Source organism: Notothenia rossii, assembly GCF_949606895.1.
Source record: "Notothenia rossii genome assembly, chromosome: 2".
Classification (NCBI taxonomy): domain Eukaryota; kingdom Metazoa; phylum Chordata; class Actinopteri; order Perciformes; family Nototheniidae; genus Notothenia; species Notothenia rossii.
In genome coordinates this window covers 36,569,846-36,590,845 of record NC_136904.1, presented here as the reverse complement: position 1 = coordinate 36,590,845, position 21,000 = coordinate 36,569,846, and the positions used below count along the sequence as shown (strand labels likewise).

Genomic DNA, 21,000 nt, shown 5'->3' with positions numbered 1-21,000 from the left:
AGCAGGAAATGAACCCAGCTCACACTGTCCGCTCCTCGCAGCAGCGAGCAGCGCAACGTCCCGCCAACACGGCCCCCAGACCCCACGCAGCATTCTCATCTGTTTGTCCTTACTGGTGTCATTTTCTGGTTGCTAACGCCATTGTAACACATAATCACTGATGTTCCGCTGTAACGGTGGTGGACTCATCAGAATAGCTTGGGCGAGCTGACCAATCAGAGTACAGTGGGCTCACAGGGAGGGGGGGGGGGGGGGGGGGCAGGAGCTCCAACAAGCCGTTTAGGACAGAGAGTGAATACACATACTAGAGATGCTGTATGAGAAACCAATGTGAGTCTGGAAAATTGCACAGTGTAAATCTATTCTAGTAGACCTCAACAATGGAATTATGATCAGTAGAAATGGCCATGACATGGGACCTTTAAGCAATACCATGGCCATGTACGTGATGAATTTGTGAACTGAAGTGATAATTTGACTCCAAAGTAATTTGGCTTCGACCAAGACATGCAGGCGTCATCCCAAAGAACCTGCACCATGTAAGCAGTTCAGCAAAGGTTAGTGTTTGGGCAATGTCCAAGAGGGGAAGCTAAAAAATCAAATCAAACTGGAAAAAATGTATGTGACTGATGATTACTGTTGCTACTCTCTGCTTCCTTCAGCAACTGTATAATGTGGGGGTCAAAAAGGCAATTGTTTTGGACCATCAAAATCTTTGAATGTTGCCCTGTGTTCCATCTACAATTGCTTTTTTGAACAAACTATGATGCAAGATGTCATGTCAATGCATCTTTTTTTAGAATGATTCATGATGACATTATAGGACATATGGATCTTATGCTGGGTTGTGTATGATGCATTGTGTGCTGTGACAGATATGTTTTATGTCTGTCTAACATACCCATCTCTAAAGCAAATTGCCACTGGGCATATTAAAGACTTTTAAACTTGGATTTTAGATCTCATTGAAATATAGAGACCCTCAAATGACTGGCAGTACTTTCTTCAAGGTCAAACTATCTATTTTCTTCACTGAATTTATATTTCAAATATTAATTAAAGTGGACCTATCATGCTGTATTTCAATAATATAGTGTAGGACCATATCTATACAAGGCATATTTATACTTTTTATCACAGATTATGCATTTTAGCCATTCCTCATTTCGCTCAATTTAACACTGTCTTTGTATGTGAGAACAGCACCATCTACAGGCCTGGCATATGTACTACAGCGTCTCCAGCGCTTTCAAACGGCAATGTCTGTGGCTGTCTCCTCCTGATTGGTGGAGTTGGCCCAATAGCCGTAGTGCCACTTCTGTGACGTCATAGAAGTGTTCAAATCTGGATCAGTCTGTATCAGATCCGTTGCAGCCCCGTTTTTAGAGATTTGGGCAGTGGTGGGCCGTCAGGGCCAGCAAGGCCTTCTCTGCTGGCCTAAACATCATCAGAATATAAATTTAATTTTGATATATTTTTTCCACAAATATGTATTAAATTATTCCCCATAGTCTATTCTCTTCATTTCATAGCTTTCCTCTTGGTTGCGCTGCTTCCAGCCTCAGAACGAGATTTGGAGGGCTGGCCTTTATGTTAGAGCTTTTATCCAATCATATTTCAGCCATCATGTGTTGCCAGGGTCCAATAAATCTGCCCTTAGGCCTTCAGAATCAACAGTGCGGTCGCCTGTAGCTTAGAGTGAACGGAAACAAAACTGTGGCGTTAACCAATCAGATTTTGAGTTGGCAACGGGCCAGCTAGCAGGCGTACGATGACGTTAGCACGTGCACGTCTTTTGATTGGATACGCACTATTGAGAGGCAGAGCTATGTAGAGCTAGAAAACTGAACTTGAATTTGAACGAGCTAATTTGTGTAGATTTCTACAAGCTGTTTTTTTCAACCCACAATGGCTGAAGGAGGAGAAGAGATTGATTCGGTCGCAGATATAATTACAACGCCATTTTCAAGACGAACTATTCAAGAAAAGCTAGACATCGTGAGAAGAGAACGGCCAACCCCGACGCTAGCGAGCCTATCACAGCGGGGAAAAGGGTTTGTCCGCCACTTTCAAATCACTAACTACGAGCGGTACCCCTGGCTCACAGCCTCCGAGAGGCACTGCAAATTGTACTGCTGGGAATGCCTGCTATTTGCAACTGATCGATTTGGTGTTTGGAGCCACACTGGATTTGCAAACTTGAGTTGTCTAACCAAGGCAGCAATGAGACACCAAAGCACGGCTGGGCACTTACAAGCAATGGTGCTTTTGAAAACCTTTGGGGACACCCGAGTGGATCTACAGCTCAATGAACAAGTGCGCCGGGAAACGGAGCTCCACAACGAAAGGGTGAACAAAAATAGGGAAATATTGAAAAGACTGATTGATTGTGTCCTGTTTTTGGGTAAACAGGAACTTTCATTTAGGGGACACGATGAAAGCGCCGAGTCCAGAAACAGAGGAAACTACGTGGAGCTTCTTTCTTTGCTTGCTGAGAACAACACAGACTTGCATTACCACCTGTCCACAAACAAAGTGTTTACTGGGACGTCAGGCAAAATACAAAACGACCTGATTTATGCTATTGTTGAAGTGATGGGAGATCAAAATGGAGATTAAAAAAGCACCCTTTGTCGCTGTTATGGTGGACAAGACGACAGACGTGGGTAATGTAGCACAGCTGGCACTTGTCCTGCGTTATGTGACGGACACAGGTGTCAAGGAGCGGTTTGTCAGATTTGAAGATGTTACAAGCGGCAGGCGAGCTGATGACATTGCCGCTCTTATTTTCCGTTTCATGGAGGAATATGAATGTAGTCTGGATAAAGTTGTGGCACAGTGTTATGATGGCGCAGCGGTCATGGCATCTGGACTAGATGGGGTGCAGGCTAAAGTTAAGGAGAGGGCACCTATGGCCTTATTCATTCACTGCTATGCACATCGACTAAATGTAGTACTGACTCAAGGGGCCTCAAAGCTTAAAGAATGCAAGGTCTTTTTTGCCAGCCTCAATGGCCTTGCAGCATTTTTCTCCAGATCCCCTAAGCGCACGCAACTGCTGGATGACATTTGCAAGCGTCGTCTTCCTAATGTTGCACCAATGCGGTGGCAATATACATCGAGATTGTTCAATGCAGTCTTTGAGAAGAGAGTTTCCCTAAAGGAGGTGTTTGACCACATACTGGAACATCATGAGGAGTATGATGGGGATACTATGCTTAGCGCTGATGGATTTAATGCACGTCTGGATGATTTTGAGTTTTGTTTTTTGCTTGAAACATTCAATGGGATTTTTAAGCATTCAGATGTGCTCTTTGGAATACTACAGAAACAAACATTGGATGTACAATTCTGTCGGACAAGGGTGAACGAGTTTTGTGACACAATTGAGCGAGAGAGGTGCCAGTTTCGTCAGATCTACGAGGACACAGCGCGCATCTCAAGTGGTCCGAGCGCACGCAGAGGCCCACGTACAGCACAAGGAGACCTTCGCGCATACTACCAACAACTCCACAGCAATATTCTGGACAACATTCTTTGTCAGATACGGAGTAGGTTTCAAGACCACGAAAAATTAATGTTTCTCTCCCTCCTGGACCCCCAGCACTTTCAGACCTACCGGAAAAAATTCCCGCTAACAGCCTTAGCCAAATTAACACACAGTCACGGAACACTGTTCGATCTGTCCCGGCTAAAAACAGAACTGACTGTAATGTATGCCATGACTGATTTTGAAGGGAAAAGTCCCACTGATCTCCTTGATTTCCTTAAGCAGAAAAATCTGAGTGAGAGCATGGGGCAGCTTTACACATTGGCATGTGTGGCAATGACTATCCCTGTGTCCACTGCTTCTGTCGAGCGGTCATTCTCGGCCTTAAAGCGAATTAAAACTTATGCCAGAAATTCTACTGGACAGACTAGGCTTTCATCATTAGCCTTCATGTCTATAGAAAATGACTTATTGGTGGAACTGAAACGCACAGATAGACTGTACAACAGAGTCATTGAAGTCTTCTTGAGGAAAGAAAGGAGGATGGATTTTGTGTTCAAATAATCAGTTGTTTTGGTCAGTACAAAGCATTTTATTTTTTATTTTATTTTTATATATTTTTGTAATTTTATGTCGTTAATATTAAATCAATATTAACGAATTAATATATATATGTAATTAAAATGACAAATATATAAAAAATAAATTTTTGATGCTTCTGCAAGAGATATAGAGATGTGTGTGGCGCACTGGCTCAGCTGTGCAGTAAAAGTACTCAAGGAGACTTGTTGAATTGTTTTGGTTTAACCTTTATCAAAGTGGACATTCAGGGCTAGGAATACACTTTCACCACTGTCGCAAATATATCCTCATGAACAAATGCAAATTATTTGTTTGTTTTCTTTTATTTTCAGTGAATAGTTTCTGTCTTTATCGTCACGTTTCTTAAATGAAACTGCTTTGGGTGCGACAATGCGCTGTTTAGTGAACAAACTTGTTAAAGCTCACATACTTTTGGTGGACTTAATAAAACTTTGTAGACTAATTCCTTAAAAGCCCCTTTTATTTTTAAGTTTTGACAGTATCCAAGCGATCTTAAAGCTGGTAGTTTAACACTCTTAATTGTAAATGCGGATATATTGATTATAAATGCTTCGGAAATATTAATATAACTCTGTTGTACTTGACTATGTTAAGGTGATGCAACGCCCGGTTATACTGCGTTTCTGTCTAAATGTATAGTTTCTAGAGCCATGGCGTCATAATGATGGTATTAAGAGGTGGAATAATTCAGGTAGGAATGTGTAGGACATCACTGAAGGCCTAGGTGTGAAATGCACGGCCCGCCACTGGATTTGGGTATGGAGGAAAATAGAGAGGGTTGTGTTTTCTGACACTTGGTGAGTTCCCTGGAACAACGGGGACACATATTCATGTATAAAAGACGTACAAAAGTGCATTTTGCATGATAGGTCACCTTTAAGTATTTTAAATCCAATCTCTTTTGTTCTGTTTGTTAAACATAATATAGACATTACATTTTAATGATGATCCTTCATCTGTAAAGTAAGTATCACAATGATGAGACCTGTCAGGCTCATTTAGAAACCATCCTGTATTTTTCAAAGATCTGAAAGCAGCTGTTTCTTTGCTCTTCACAGTTTTGAAAATGACTGGGATTTCATCCAACAGCAGTATATATCTCTTTTATATCCTCTTCAGAAGCTTCTAAATTGCAGCATCTCCTCTGCTTGAGTTCACCTCCAAGTAGTCAAAAGCAAAAGAGAAAAAGTAGTTACGGAATTGATGGAAGTGATTCCAATCAAAACCATTCTGAAGGCTCTAATCTATCACACGGCTGTCTAACGTACCTTTTCGAGAACAAATTTGGAAGCCGCTCAGCTCTATGCGTCTCCAATTTGTCGGAGTGACCTATTGACGGCTCTACAATTATGCTGATCAATCAACATGAAGAATCACCGCTGGACTGATCAATCCTTTCAACCGCAGCCTTGTTGTGATTGACAGGCCAATCGACTACAAAATCTTCAGAGCAGGAAATCTTGGACTGACAAGCAGATGGACTCACAGAGCAGAGTTGTGCTGTGATATTGACAACTAACTGCTGAAATGTAATCTGTCTGACTGTAACATTGATTTGTGTAGTTGTGCAGGTGGAGCGGCATCAATAGTAATTCACAGTTTCTGGCCCTCAAATTTCCATCCGATGGTTTGCAGTTAGCAGGAATGACTAGAATTTTTTTTTTTTACAGTTTAAGACGGCACTGAAGCTAATTGTGCACTGCAACATTTTCCGCAATCAGTGATGTTTCAATTGCCGTCAGCCTCAAACATGGAATCATATCTTAGCAACCGTATCTAGGCACAGCAGGTCTTTCAGGCTCTGGATTTCTTCACATGCTGGAGTGGTTTGCCCATCGGGTTTTAAAAAGTGCTGTACTGTTTAAAAAGGGGATTGAGCGTTTTTATATTGTCAAAACCAAAACCACAGGAGCAAAAATGTGAGGAATTGGTTAACGGTTTACAAATACCTTGATATGGGCAATTCATTGTCTGGAATGTTTGGTCCCATGTGCCATTTACTAAAATATCTGACTTTAGGGTAATGTGAGAGGTCCTGTCCTGATCTCTATTTACTTTAGGTAAACTCATCACGCTGTCCCAATTATTCTGTTCCCATGTTTATGAAGCAAACTGTTAGAATAACCTCTCAATAAGGCATAAAGCTAACCTTTGTGTTAATGGTCAAAGTTACTTATCATATGTCTATATAGCTTAGCATCAATAGTATAGTATTATGATATAACAGTGTAATTTCATGAAGAAATAACAGTCTTCTAATACATTTTCTCTTATATTGAACTGAGGCACTGTAGGCAAACTAGCCACCCTGAAAAACAATGCTGAGGTTCCTGGATCTTAAAAACTAGTAAAAGTTAAGCTAACACAGGGCTGCCAACATTTGAGTTCAGCTTGGAGTGAGATTTTTTTATATATGTGTACAGTGTTACAAATGTATTGAACATGTACAAACTAGGGTTTCCCATTAATTAGCTAACCAGATGCTAACAACAACAATTCAAATAGTGAGTTTGGTAGAAATATACTGTATAATAGTAAAGTTATTTAAGAGGATGCCATAGTTATTGAAGATTTACATTATAAATATTCCCCAAAATTATTCAAAAGCATATTCTTCTAAACTCTCTGCTGTAGTATGACCACCAGGAGACTATTGATGTGTGTAGTGAGTTTGGTAGTAATAAGCTGTATACTAGTGATTGAATATTATTATATTCTCTTTTTTCGGAGTTGCACTTTGCAGACGGTCACTGAGCACACGTTTCTTCTCCGGCTGCGGATAGAGACCAATGTAATGTGTCCAGCTCGGAGGACGGCGCGTATTGTTTTTTTTTAATCAAATGTGATTGTAGTTCGTTGGCAACCTTACCACGGTACTTAGGGGACGTCATTTGTGTCTGAATAATGTTTTGTTCATGAGTTATTGATCCGTCAAATCAGAATCTCCCAATATCGTTCCAACTTTACTGAACTAAGCCAGTTGACCGTCTCATTTCGTAGACCGCTCGGTTTGCTGTTCCTTCACTTTATATTTATATACATTTATTTTGGACGAAAATTTAGCATGAGGAAAGGCAAGTGTGGCGTGAGTGCGTGAGATATGGGTTAATTGCTTGACTCTCACGCTCAATGCGTGAGTGTTGGCAGCCCTGGCGATTAGCATGCACCAATGTAGCTTAGCTTCAGTCTAAACTACATGAATGTAGCCAATGGAGGAATATTTGTGATCCCATTTGGGGAAAAAGTCAGTAGGAGATGGATTTATCACTGAACGTTAATGTTAGCTAGGTAGCTTGCTTGTAAACATGCTTGCTCAGCCACAAATTCTTCAGTAGAAAAATCAACTGTTGTCAGCTGGAAACAGGAAACCTACATGTCTCTGAAATCAAGGAACCATTGTGAAAAATTACGATGACCTGGTTGATTGTAAATTGCATATGTTCCATTCAAAAACAGAAAGCAAGGTGTAGCAATAAAATCTAAGGAGGATGGGGTTTGTAAAGTTGGTGATTGATCAATGTGTGCCCAATGTGTGTTACCTTGACCAATTCCTTCTGAGGCCAGATCTGGATGGGCTCCACCTGCTGGGGCGTCTGAGTCTGGATGCCGTAGGTGTTCAGAAACACCTGAAGTCTTCACATAAAGACAAAAAAATTACAATATCACCTTTATAATCCAATACAATATACAACATTCTGTTTTATTATCTTATCTACTGACAACAATATTCGCAAAAATGTCAATAAAAAATATAGTCATTCAAATAATTTATTTTCAGAAAATGTAAACTAGTCAAAATAAAAACAAGGAGTTGATTCAGACCTTGAAAAACCTCAGAAGAGTTTAGAAATTAATATCTGGCTGATTTACAATCACAGCTTTTTACGTGTTGGCATTCTCTCCACCAGTCTGTCAATTTGCTGTTGGGGGACTTTATGACCCCTCTGGCGCAAACCTTCAAGCAGCACAGATTTGTTTGATGGCTTGTGACCATCCATTTGTATCTTCATGATTATCGAGGTTTTCAATTGGGTGCAGATGCAGAGCTGTACATGTAGTTGTTGTCATATTTACATCACATGATCCCTGGAGGATAAACATGCCCTTTATACCATTCTGGCTGTTGCCCTTTAAATCTGTATGTTTAGATTTACCTTCTGTTAATACGCATATGATTCTTTAATTGCCTTGAAGCTACAGGATACATGTGTCAATAGAAGGTTAAAACATCTATTGGTTTTAGATTCTTGTAAATATTAAACTCATGTAAATCAGGTCCGTTGTAAATCGTTATCTATTGTAAGGCTATAGCTGTTAGAGCTGGTGATGAACGAATCCGTTGGGCCTTTACAGCAGCAGTATTTGAAGCTACAGGTTAATGCGATTCATGGAGTCAATTGACCTAGTTTAACGCACGCACGCACGCACGCACGCATGCACGCACACGCATGCACGCACGCACACACACACACACACACGTGTGTATCCAGGCGTACAAACACATGCATATTCGACAGAAATGATGCGCACAATGAGAAGAGTGACAGACGATGGCAAGGGTCAGGGAAAGCTCAAGATATAAGAGCTTGCCACAATTACAGCACTTAAGACCTGGCCTGAAACACATAAAAAATACACACATATACACACACACATTACCTCTGGCTTTCTGCAATCAGGGCCACTTGAATCACAACATCGTTCTCTATGGGACCCTGTGAAAGAGACAGAGAGGTTAACATGTGGACTACATAATGCATATGATGCATCAGTGAATGCATTTAAAGAAATGTCTGTTAGGTCTATTCATTGCGAAATGAGGAAACGCAATGGTTATAGAGCCAAGGGCCTACTGATGAAAGAATGACATATTTGCAGTATTGTAAATAAAAAGTGTCTATGGCGACATTTGAGGAATAAAATGCTGTACTAATGCAACTGCTGGGGCTTCACATTAAAAGCATTTGACTGATAAGATTAAATGTAGTTTATTCATCCCACATTTGGAAGTTTTGTTGCGGCAGCAGCATGTTAACAGGCATTACACAAGTTAATGATATAACAATATTTAAAAAAGAAATTCAAAAATAATAAATTAAAAGATAAACATAAACAGTAAATATATACATATCAACAGTAGAAAATATACATATCAACAGAGAATCTAAAAGAATACATCATAAATATACATAATACATTTGGATACTATTTCATTAGATGAAACACAAGTTTACTTTTATTCTGAAGGAGGTATTGCAATGTGTTTGTCAGTGAGTTTGACATTGACCAATATCATTCATAAAAAATGAGCGGTCATTTTGGGCGTTTTCTGCCAGTTCTAAATATAGCTGTTATATGCAGAACTGTAGTTGACAGGCTGCTCAACTCCAACTTCTCAAACAGGTAACCATACACCTTCACTTTCGCAGACGTATGACTATATGGAAGAAGAAAAAAAACACGTCTGTGGTTCCCGGGATAAATGGGTGTCTATCTATCAGTCGGCAATGGTTAATGGTTAATGGTTTGATCCTTAGTCCCTGCAGTGAACATGTCAAAGTGTCCTTGGGAAATACATTTAACCTTTAATTGGCATGTTCTCATTATCATCAGTAAATAATGTTTTGTAAAAACAACCAGCACTGAGATCTTAAAGACTGCTACTTCAAATGTTATTGTGGTTCTATTTTTCTCTATATCCTTGTTTTCTTGTACATCAAACATCCATGCCAATAAAGGGAACCGGAAAATGAGAATTGATTTGAGTATATATGTGTGGGAGAGACCAGAGGAAGAGACAGTGTTTGAAATCAAAATTCAACTCACTCCTGTATAAAATGACAATAGCCCGTGTTATTGCTGCCTCCTCTCTCAAGCAATTTAAATGAAATGAAACTCTGAACAACCAACTAAGGTTGATGAGAGATGCAGGAGCGCTCCTAGAGAAGGAGCTAGATATTAAAAGGCGAGGGAGATGTAAAGAGCAGAGAGGGATAGAAACATCAGATATTTTTGTTTCATCGTTTTTTCGCCCACACAGGGAGATGGTTTGAACTAACATGAAATAGGGACAATGAATACACAAATAAAGAGGTGAGAATCATGGCATTTATGATTCACTCTGTTCCATAAGTATAAAAACGAAAAACTGTATGATAACTATTTACACAATATTTTAAAGCCTGCATTTCTACCTCGTTGTGAGGACTTTCTGCCTTTCTTACTTTGATATCATTTAGCTTAACACCCCTTGAGAAGAGTGACTATGGCTTATGATCAGTATCATTGTTTCAAATATCTATATATATTTATAAATAAGAGTATAAATATTTTATGCGAATTACAGACTGTGAACTCAGAAGATGTTTCTCAATACTCAAATTTGTGGTGAGACAACTCGGAACAAATTGATCTTGTTTCGGATATAATAACAAAACCTTTTATATGCGTGATATTTGTGCTTTGAATGATAATATTAATTACAAAAACAATATTACTATTATTCCCAATATTCCAAATGAGCCAGTTAATCAGCTGTCTTCGCATTTATTACGGTGGGTGAAGCAACCAGGACCCAAATGCAGATTACACTGATATTGCCTTTATTTCAACGATAAAATAATAACTTGGACAAAACAGAACACTCACCAGTGAACTCAGTCACAAACAAAAGACGAACCAACACTGAACACAGGAAGAGACAAGACTAAATACAGGGAGGGGTAATCACAAGACGAGAAACAGCCGGGCCGGGGAGGAGAAACACAAGGGCCACAGGTGAACACAATCAGACAATTAGACACACCAGGGAAACTAATGACAGGAGGGAAAACAAAGGGAAAAGGACCAGACAATATACTCTACAACACACACACCCACACACTGTACCACGCACACACCTACACACTGTACCACACACACACTGTACATCACACACCTACACACTGTACCACTCACACACTGTACATCACACACCTACACACTGTACCACACACACACTGTACATCACACACCTACACACTGTACCACACACACCTACAGTTCCTAAAGCGTAATCAGGCTACAGCCGTTGTGTATTTTATTATGTGAAGCACTAAATCGTCTTCGAAAGATATCGACTCTTTGTTTGTAGATATCTACTAAACTAAAGCAAATAGGCCTAAAGAGAGTACGCCTGTTATACTGAGTGATATATATTTTACACACTGCTCTGCTTTCTGCACGGACCTCACAGCTGTTCTCTCTGTAAACATCGCGTCGCGATGAAAGCAGTTACTAAAATAATATCCAGGGGATGCATGCAGAGCTGTGATTGGCTGAGATAAGTCCGGCCGTGCGTCACGCCTCCACCGTTCCCGGAAATGCATCCGTGGAGGAGCCGTGGAGGAACCATCAGTGTCTCCTCAGTTATAGCTCCTCCAGAGAGCCTCCTCGACGCTCGATCCTCCGTCCTCGAAGTGCATTTAGAGAAATTAGATGTCCTTCAACATGGCGCGCTGAAATTCATTTCCGGGTCACTACCGGAGGATCGAGGAGTCGAGGAGTCGAGGAGTTGAGGAGTCGAGGAGGGGAAATTTGAGTATTGAGAAACCTCTAGCGAGAACAGCAAAACACCAAAACAAGACATACAAAATGTGACATAACACAATAATCGTAACAGCATTGTATCAATTTCTATCTCCAACACATCTAATATTTTTATTAAATAAGAAACCTACTCAAAGATGCCTCTTCACAATGTAACAAGACAACAAAACACAAGATGTGTTGTCATCAAACTGCAAAAGGATGAATAAAAAAGAACAAAATAAAGGTAAAATAAATACTTGCATCAGCTGTATAAAAGAGCAACGCTTTTCCATCTCAAAATATATATATACAAAAAAAAAAAAGACAGAACTAAAGCAATAAAGCACATGGAATCCTATTGATTTCACAACTGTGGCTTCAGAGGTAGTCCTTTAAGGCAACACTTTATAGCACTACAACAACAACATAAAGTCTCTATTGGCCAAAATGGAGTAACACATCACTCATGTTGCCTGCAGTGCGGATGCAGGATGTGAACCAACATGAAAGCAAGAAAACACAGAGAAGAAAGGAAGAAAAGAGGAAACAAGCAGTCATTTCAAAGGTGCTCTCTGCAGTACCTTTTGGGCTTGTCTTGTAGTGGAACACAACATGAAGAATAAAATCACATGCAAATATATTGAAAGAAACGGAATTTGTCTTTCAAAAGTCTGTTTTGTGTTTAGGAATAGACGCGATATTTGCGCCCAATCATTATTAGCTTTAGCAAAGAAAGACACGTATTTACATACATTTACATGAATGTCTTTTTACTATCCCTTTTATTCAGGACAGATGTATTTGTGTTAACCAGTTTGCATTTCTGTCTTTCTATTGTGCTCCTTCCTACCCAAGAGTTATGTGTATTGTTATATTTATGCGCATGTAAATGTCTCTCTGTGGGTGTCCTTTGTTGCCTTTCATCTTCTTGTTCTTTATTTGTAGAAGTACCATTCATATGTGTAATTTATGTGTGTATTTGTGTGTGTAAGTGAATTGTATAGAGAGACGATCATCTTCAATGCGCTGAGTGACGGTATATTCAGGGAAATGTAGGAAGCAGGCTTGTGACGCACAGGAGCAGCGGCCTTTCATCTTGTTCACATTGTGGGGATACACACACACACACACACACACACACACACACACACACACACACACACCACACACACACCACACACCACACACACACACACACACACACACACACACACACACACACACACACACACACACACACACACACACACACACACACACACAACCTTCTAGCGTAAAAGCTCTGATACCGGCATGCACAGATTGATAGTCAGTGACAGAAAACTAGAGCTAGGAATAACAACACACAAATCACCACACTCTCGGAGCCATTTTGTTTGGTCGATAAGAGCTAGTTTTAGCCAACAACCTCGTTATCATCAATCAGAGAGCGGACGGGAGGCTGAGTAGAAAAAAGCAGCTCAACACAAATCTCTTCTGATGAATTGAGGAGCAATGGCTTCTAAAATGCTGCAGTGAAAGTCTCTCATTAGCGCTGGTGTCGGAGCAAACAAAGGACTAATTTGGCGGAGGATAGGATATGGAAATGCATAATGGAGAGTAGGTTAAAAATGTACTCCCCTTGATTTTTTTCACTCTGCACCGCTATCAAACATCAGCGACAGGTGAAACCGCACAGAGGAACATTTGATGAAATGTTTAAGAAGCAACCTGAAAACATCAATGCAGTATCACTGAAAAGGTGCAGAGAGGAAATCAGGACAATGGGGGTTGCTGTGGCTTCAAAAAGTTGAGTAGTTGTCCATCAATTGGAAGGTTGGTGGTTCCATCCCCCAACCCCTGCAGTCAATATGCCGATGTGTCTTTGGGCAAGATACTTAACCCCACATTTCTCTCAAAGGCATGGCCAATGGTGTGTAAATGTTGGTTTCCTTTAACAGGGGCACCTTGTGTGGAAGGCGAGGAAATGGAGGCGGCTTTGGCTAAGAAGGTAGAGTGGTCATCCACCAATCAGAACGTTGGTGGTTCGATCCCCATCCCTGCAGACAACATGCCGTTGTTTCTTTGGGCAGGATACTTAAACCCAAATTGTTCCCAATGGGATGGCCAACTGTGCATCCTGTATGGAAGCCTGTTCCTCTATGTGAATGGGTCTGTTCTGCAATATATATTATTACTAGATTGTTTGGTCAATAAAATAAAGCAAAATATCCATCCCAGTTTCTCGAAGTACAAGGTTATTTTTAGCCTTTACATTTCTTATTTGTCAGTCTAAACCCCCCATAAATGTTGTTTAATATGACAAAAAACAAGAAAAAATCAAAGTGTCCCAACATTTGAAAGCCTGAAAACAGCCTTTTTGAGGCATATTTGCAATATAAATTACTTTAACGATGAATTGATTACCCAATTGTTGGCAATTGAATAATTGTAGACTGACTAATGGACATATCGTTAGAGCTATACATTATGATACACAGTGTAAAAGAACATGAACTGTTCAGTTAGAAGATCTCCAAACAGAAGTAGAGTTGATTAGAATAGACATGCTTTTTCGATCCCTGACTAAAAAGGCGCTTTTTAGAGCAGATATGGATGTGAATAAAATATTCTTGCCAGGAAAAGAATTGCTCTCTGGTTCTTACTAGGCTGCCTCCACCTACACATTAAACCTCAACGCTAACCTACCAACGCTGGGAGTTCAATCAGCTTCTCTTTAGGGAATTACTGGAAATGGCAAACTGCAGTAGAAAGAGACATGCAGGCTGAGGAAGTTGAGCAAGCCAGAAAAAAGGATTGCATCACTTCAACATGAAATAACTCCTGGAATGCACTCAACATCACAGATCTATGATATCCTACAGTATGTATCCAAGAGGGAACGTGGCTGTTGGGGAACCGAGGGATTGGCAGCTGAAGGTTAGCATCTAGCTGATCTGGTTTTGTGAGGTACATTTAATGTGAAATGGATAACTAGAATATTTAAATATACTTTACATAAGACCATATCAAACATGACTATCTTGCCTATGGCATAGGAAATGAAAAAAAAGGCCGGCGGGTTGTATTGTTCTTGGTTTTATTTTTTTGGTTTGTCAAGTCCACTTATTTCCTTTCTTGCCAAGAGTTAAAAGATTTATACCACTCTCCTTTCTGATCAATATAATGCTGCAGGCAGCAGTTGGTTGGCTAAGCATGAAGGCTGAAAGCAGGATGAACTAGAAAATGTATTTCCTGCAGAAAATGCGTGCGAATGCTGTAAACTGTTAACATTTATGGCTGAATTTAGCTGAAAATGCAGAAAAAGCTGAATGTTAGCTGCTTTTAGCTACAAAAATGCAGAAAAAGCTTAATATTTAAAAGAAAAGGTTTAAAAAAGGTATAAACAACAACATGTATAGCCTTGATGTCCTGAAATAGCTGAATAATGTAATAGTTGAATGGTTTCTGCAGCTGAAAATAGGCTGAAGGAGTTAAATATTAGATGTAAGTAGTAGTGAATGAATTTGTATTAAGATGAGAAAAGAAAGTAAAAAGGCTTGGGAAAGCAGCAGAATATTTGAACTGCAAACTTTTGAACTGACTTAATGGTGAATGATCTGTCGCCATGCCAACTTCATTTGATGATACCCCATAATACCCTTAGATGTGTTGAGGGCTGCATCGTTACCAAACCTGTGAAGTTTTGGGCCATTTTGAGCATTTTCATTGAAGTTATGAGAAAACCGTGTTTCATGGTGAGCATTGTGTTGCCATGGCAATGGCATTTGAAGAAATCTCAAAACTTTCCCGTAGATGTCTTCACGGCTGGACTGTTAGCACACATGTGAAGTTTAAGCACTTTTTGAACATTTTCATAGGAGTTATACATTGAATTAGGAGGCTACTCTTGATCATTCATCCTCACCGGTGTGTGTGTGTGTGTGTGTGTGTGTGTGTGTGTGTGTGTGTGTGTGTGTGTGTGTGTGCGTGCGTGCGTGCGTGCGTGCGTGCGTGCGTGCGTGCGTGCGTGCGTGCGTGTGTGTGTGTGTGTCTGTGTGTCCCATAAGAATGCATTGGGGATCATATATGTCAATTTTGCCACCTGTTTAAAAACTATGGGTCTTTACCATTACCAGACCGTGAGCATCAGGGAACCCCAATGAACTGAAATATGTTTTTTGGGGGTTTTTGTGTGTAAAATGTGGAGATGGGAGCAGTTTATCTAAAGTGTACTTCTCTCTGCTCTGAAGACAGATCCGGAACAATTTAACATGGGAATCAATTGGGAGCTAGCTGGAATTGTTGTCTCTTCAGGCCCTCAAGAGGCATTTTGTTTAATATTTTTTCTTATTTGTTTTTTATTTTCCAACCTAGGAGAGGTTTTCCTACGTTTTTCATGAAAAGATTATGGCAAGTTTAAAACATTTTTGGGGGAGAATTTCAAGCTGTCCTGCACTCTGTTTTGAGATCAAAGCACTCTAGAGTTAACGAGCTGCTCCCATCCACTCTAATGTTAAAATCTGAAAAAGGCCTCTCTACCAAGCTCCAAACTAAGTTCAATATCTGAAAAAGTGTAAAAGATATAAAAAATAGGAATAGGAATTGAATAGCTGAAGGTCTTGTGATCATTTGAAAGTTAGAATGAAGTGTCTCGCTGAAATTATGTGGAAGGAGAAGCATTTGGCGCAAAGTGTAAGAAAAGTGGATTTGAAGGCATCTCCCATTGACTTCAATGTTTAAAAAAAAGTTTAAAAAGCTGAATATTTCAACAAGTATGAAATATTTTGAAAAAGTTGAAAGTTTCCCATCAATTGCTGAAAAGGCTGAATAGTTTAATATTAGAATGGTTTCTGTAGCTGAAAATAAGCTGAAGTTGTGAAGAGTCAAAGTATTGGCTGAAATAATAATAAGTGGAAAGAATAAAGATTCAAAGTACTATAGTGGAATGCTGTAAACAGCATTCACACTAAATAGCAGTGACAATTGGTTAAACCATAACTTTGTTTTTTACACTTCAGTAGAGTTTGAAGAAACTTGATAAATAGTTATTTATTGAGCTCATGAGGTGCTGTTGGGCAGAATCAGTTACCTTAGGATAAAGCGTTACCTATTTACACTAAAATGACAAGCTAATAAGCTAACTGGACCCCACTACATCTTAACTGCCAGCTTCAGCCAAATGAATTGACAAAATAATCGATTAAAGATTGGATTTAGAGAAGCGTTTAGCAGCCAGATATTTTGGGTCAGTGGACACGAAACAAAGCAAGAAAAAGAGTGAGGATTGGTTTGAAATGTATTGGGACAAACACAAACACAACTTCAAATGAAAACTTAAGTTGCTCAATAACTGCTGGACATGTAAACAAGCCTTGTTTTGCCAGCAAGTTCAATGTATCAACTTAGGGAAATGTGCTTTTTCCACTAATCCGAAAAAATCTGCTAATGCAGGCGTGAGCACATCAATTATTTAAGATTTAAATACGTCTTGGTTTTGAATTTCCCTGACTTTGTCAAGACTGTTTTTACTGTATAGATCAATATGACCTGGAGATACGCTCTAGGTCACAGAGTGTTTTAGCTACCATTTTTGAGTTCTCTTCTTAACTATTCTTGCAAATATACGACCCAGGTTAGGAAAGATGCGTGTGCCTGATGGAAATTAATCCCACCAGGCCAGAATATTGCATATCTAAACACTGTTATTGCAGTTGACCCCAAGCACAACTTTTGGTCTGTTAGCCTAAGGTTCAGGGTGAAGCAGAAACAGATCATCAGTGCAGGCATTTGCTACCAACTATCCAATCATTATATTTTGCCTTCAAATTTCACCACCGACTTGATATGGAAATAAGATTCATTTATTCATGAATTAAGCAGATCAAAGCTAAGCAATTAAATGAAGAGTTTAATATTAACTCGAGAACCCTTGTAGGAGGAACAGATGCGGTTTAGGCCATCGGTGAAGAGCGTTGTTTCAGAAGGGCGACACACACACTTAAGTTGGGCCAAGGGATATAAATATCAAAATGAAAACAATGATAAAACTGCTGTTATTTATTTTTGAACTATCATAAGAAAACCCTGTAATGATGAATTCAACAGTGAGAAGGTAAAGTATCCTCATCCTTCAATTGTCTACATTTCTAACTGTCCATCCTTGGTTCTGCTCGGCTGAAACCAGCTGAGGATAGCGCCTACACTGATACGTTCTGGATTAGGAAACAACCACTACCCTAAATGAAGATGATGATTAAACAGCATTAACTGCCCTGAAGTATTTGCCATCTCCAATATGTATTTATTTCTATATTTTGGGAAACCTAGTTGTGCAAAACATTGTAACAATATAGTTGGATTTGATCTGGAAGATATTAAAGTGTTTGCAAATATGATCACTTACTTTTGCTGCATAAATGAAGATACTATCAGGATATAGTTAATTTACGGAAGTCTGGTACAGTAGTCCTCATAAAGAACTTATACGTTTTACAATTAAGATTTGTTAAGTTTTAACAAACATATTAACAGATATAGCCTGTTTTTTATAATGCTTTTTTTGGTTCTGTAAGGTTGATCTTTATCCTTTGGACAGAGCCAGGCTAAAGAGCTGCTTCCCTCTGTTTCAAGTCTGTGTGCTAAGTTAAACAAAGCTAACCATCTCCTGGCTCTAGTTGTGAGATAAGCGTATATACATGAGAGAGACATTTATCTGCTCATCGCACTGTACAAGAAAGCAACAATTTAAATGCAGACGCCAGGGCACCTTAATGTAGGCGAGTACACAGCACCATGCATACACAGTCAAACCATATTAAAGGTCCCATGTCATGGCTATTTCTACTGATCATAATTCCATTGTTGAGGTGTACGAAAATAGATTTATACTGTGCAATTTTCCAAACTCACATTGGTTTGTCATACATCATCTCTGTAAAGTATGTGTATTCACCGGTATTCACTCTCCATCCTAAACGGCTTGTTGGAGCTCCTGCCCGCCCCCCCCCCCCCCCCCCCCTCCCTGTGAGCCCAGTGTGCTCCGATTGGTCAGCTCGGCCACTCTGTTCTGATTAGTCAACCACCAGAGAGGCTCTGCCCATTCTAACACAGTGCTTTTTTCGGCTCTGAGCGGAACATCAACAATGATATGTTATAGGAGCAAATAATTCAGACTTAATTCAAACTTTGTTTTTAGAAATGTACAAAATGAACATGTGTAAATATTACGGCTGTCAAGTTAATGCGTTAATAACGCATTAATAACGCAAACAAAAATTAACACCACTAATTATTTTAACGCAATTAACGCACGTGTATTTTTTGTCCTCGGCCCCCCCGTAGTTTCAGAGCTGTTTGAATGAAAACAGAGGAGCGGCATTTCGCCGACAACTGCGCCGAGCACTTGACTTTATGCAGGTAGCCAGACAGTGGGACATTGTACGAAAAGTCAGCACACTCAGCACGGATAGTGTGCGCAACATGATTGCATATGCCTTGAGTTGCACATAGCTCCAATGATCACACACACACACACACACACACACACACACACACACACACACACACACACACACTGAGTAAAGTATTTAGGTTTATTTTTGTATATCTGACATTTTTTAAAATATGTTGGCTATTCACTAGATGGAGAGATGGCATTACTTTCCATTTGTTAAGAACATTTCTGAAGATTAAATATTTGTTTCATTTCTAATATTCCTATTTAAGGCGTAATTTTAGAGTAACAAGGCTGATGCTGAAATTGGAAAATGTGGTGGTGGTTTGCATGATGTAAACAAAAAAAGGTTTTGTTTGTTCAACCACCAGTTAAATCTGAAACAGTAATAATGATTGATTTTGCCAAACCTTAGTTTAACATCCTGATGTAACATTATGAGGTATGTTCACTTCTAAGGGTAAACAAATTGATAAAATTGATTATTGTTATTATTATTGATTAATTTGGAATATTAATTCAAAAGCCCGTTATCTGCAAGTTCACTTAAGAATGCCTTGCATGAAAATTTGTCAGGTATTGTGTTTCCTAGGGGCGGTATATTAATAAAGTGTATTGATAATTTGTTTGTTAAACATCTGAAGAAAATGGTGCACGAGAAAAACTTTGTTGCATTGGTTGACATCAACACAATGATGTCACTAGTACAACTCCAGCTAGTAGAATATTAAAGTCTCTGAAGAGCACGACACATGGCCAAAAACTGAGACCAAATGACCTTTGACCCTGACTGACAGTGTGACTTGAGAAAAGGACTATCAATGACTGACTCTGGGGCTGACCAAACTTGACTTTACAACCTGACAGAGTGAGTGTGAATGTATGTCTGCATGTGATCAGTGCAGCTGCATGATTCAAAAACAATGACTAACCAAGCATGTTTTTAGACTAACACATTATTTTGGTGCTCCACGGGAAACACAGGTTTCCTACAATTCCACACATTTGGAAAAACGCACATGTGACCCGTTTCTAATTCCCACAGGAGTTGGCGGTTTGCAAATGTAAAACTCAAACTAAAATCTAAAGATTCTGTTTCTTTTAGGACTGCCAGCTGGAAATAAACACTTATTTTCCCTGGAGTGTTTACTGTGAAAAATAATGGATGTACTTTTGTGAATGATGTTTGGTATTTTCTTATAACCACTGGTTACCTGAAGGTTTTCTTCCCATACAGGATTTTGTTACACATGTGTACATGTGTAAAAAGAGGGAGTGTAGGATTTTTTCATTTAGGGACTGAAAGAAACCTGCCGCCCCAGCTCGGAAGTTCAATCTGACCATTGATTGACAGTTTTTGAATTGACCTGCTCCATATCTGGGGATAAGATACTGTTTGATTAATGTTGACATGTTTCTAATATTGATTAAATTGTAACAGGTAACACAGATGCAGAATCAGTGGCCAAGGGGCTACTGAGAGAGGTAATTCCAGAATGGGAATACCAGAGAAGTTGACCTGTGATAATGAAACAATTTTGTAATATTTCAACAGGTATTAAAGTAACTGAGGTTTGAACTGTAGAAAGAACATTTTACAGTTAAGCTAAAACATAGTAATGTAAGGAGATTTAATTTAGACAACATCTTGTAACTAGCCTGGTAAAGAAGTAAAAACCATATACCGTAATTTTCGGACTATAAGCCGCGCCTTTTTCCCTATTTTTCGACGCTGCGGTTTATATAACGGTGCGGCTAATCTATGGATTTTTACAGCTAACGGCCAACACCTTTAACTCTATGGGCTCTATGGCCGGTCCGCGGACCCCCACCTTTAAGCGGCGGGTTCCAGCAGGAAAAGCTGGAGGCCGGAAAAGAGTGAGACAGGTAGCGTGCAAAAGTA

General features: G+C 39.5%; 1 protein-coding gene across 3 annotated transcripts in view; it reads right to left on the bottom strand.

Annotated features, from left to right (window-relative positions):
- Nucleotides 1–21,000, bottom strand: part of phkb (phosphorylase kinase, beta) — a 192,431-nt gene that overhangs the window by 38,671 nt on the left and 132,760 nt on the right. For all 3 annotated transcript variants that reach the window (XM_079664762.1, XM_079664761.1, XM_079664763.1), the window contains 2 exons: nt 8,753–8,808; nt 7,633–7,726 (listed from right to left, as the gene is read on the bottom strand). In XM_079664762.1, the coding sequence (XP_079520888.1) occupies nt 7,633–7,726; nt 8,753–8,808 (150 nt within the window). The remainder of the gene's footprint in view (nt 1–7,632; nt 7,727–8,752; nt 8,809–21,000) is intronic.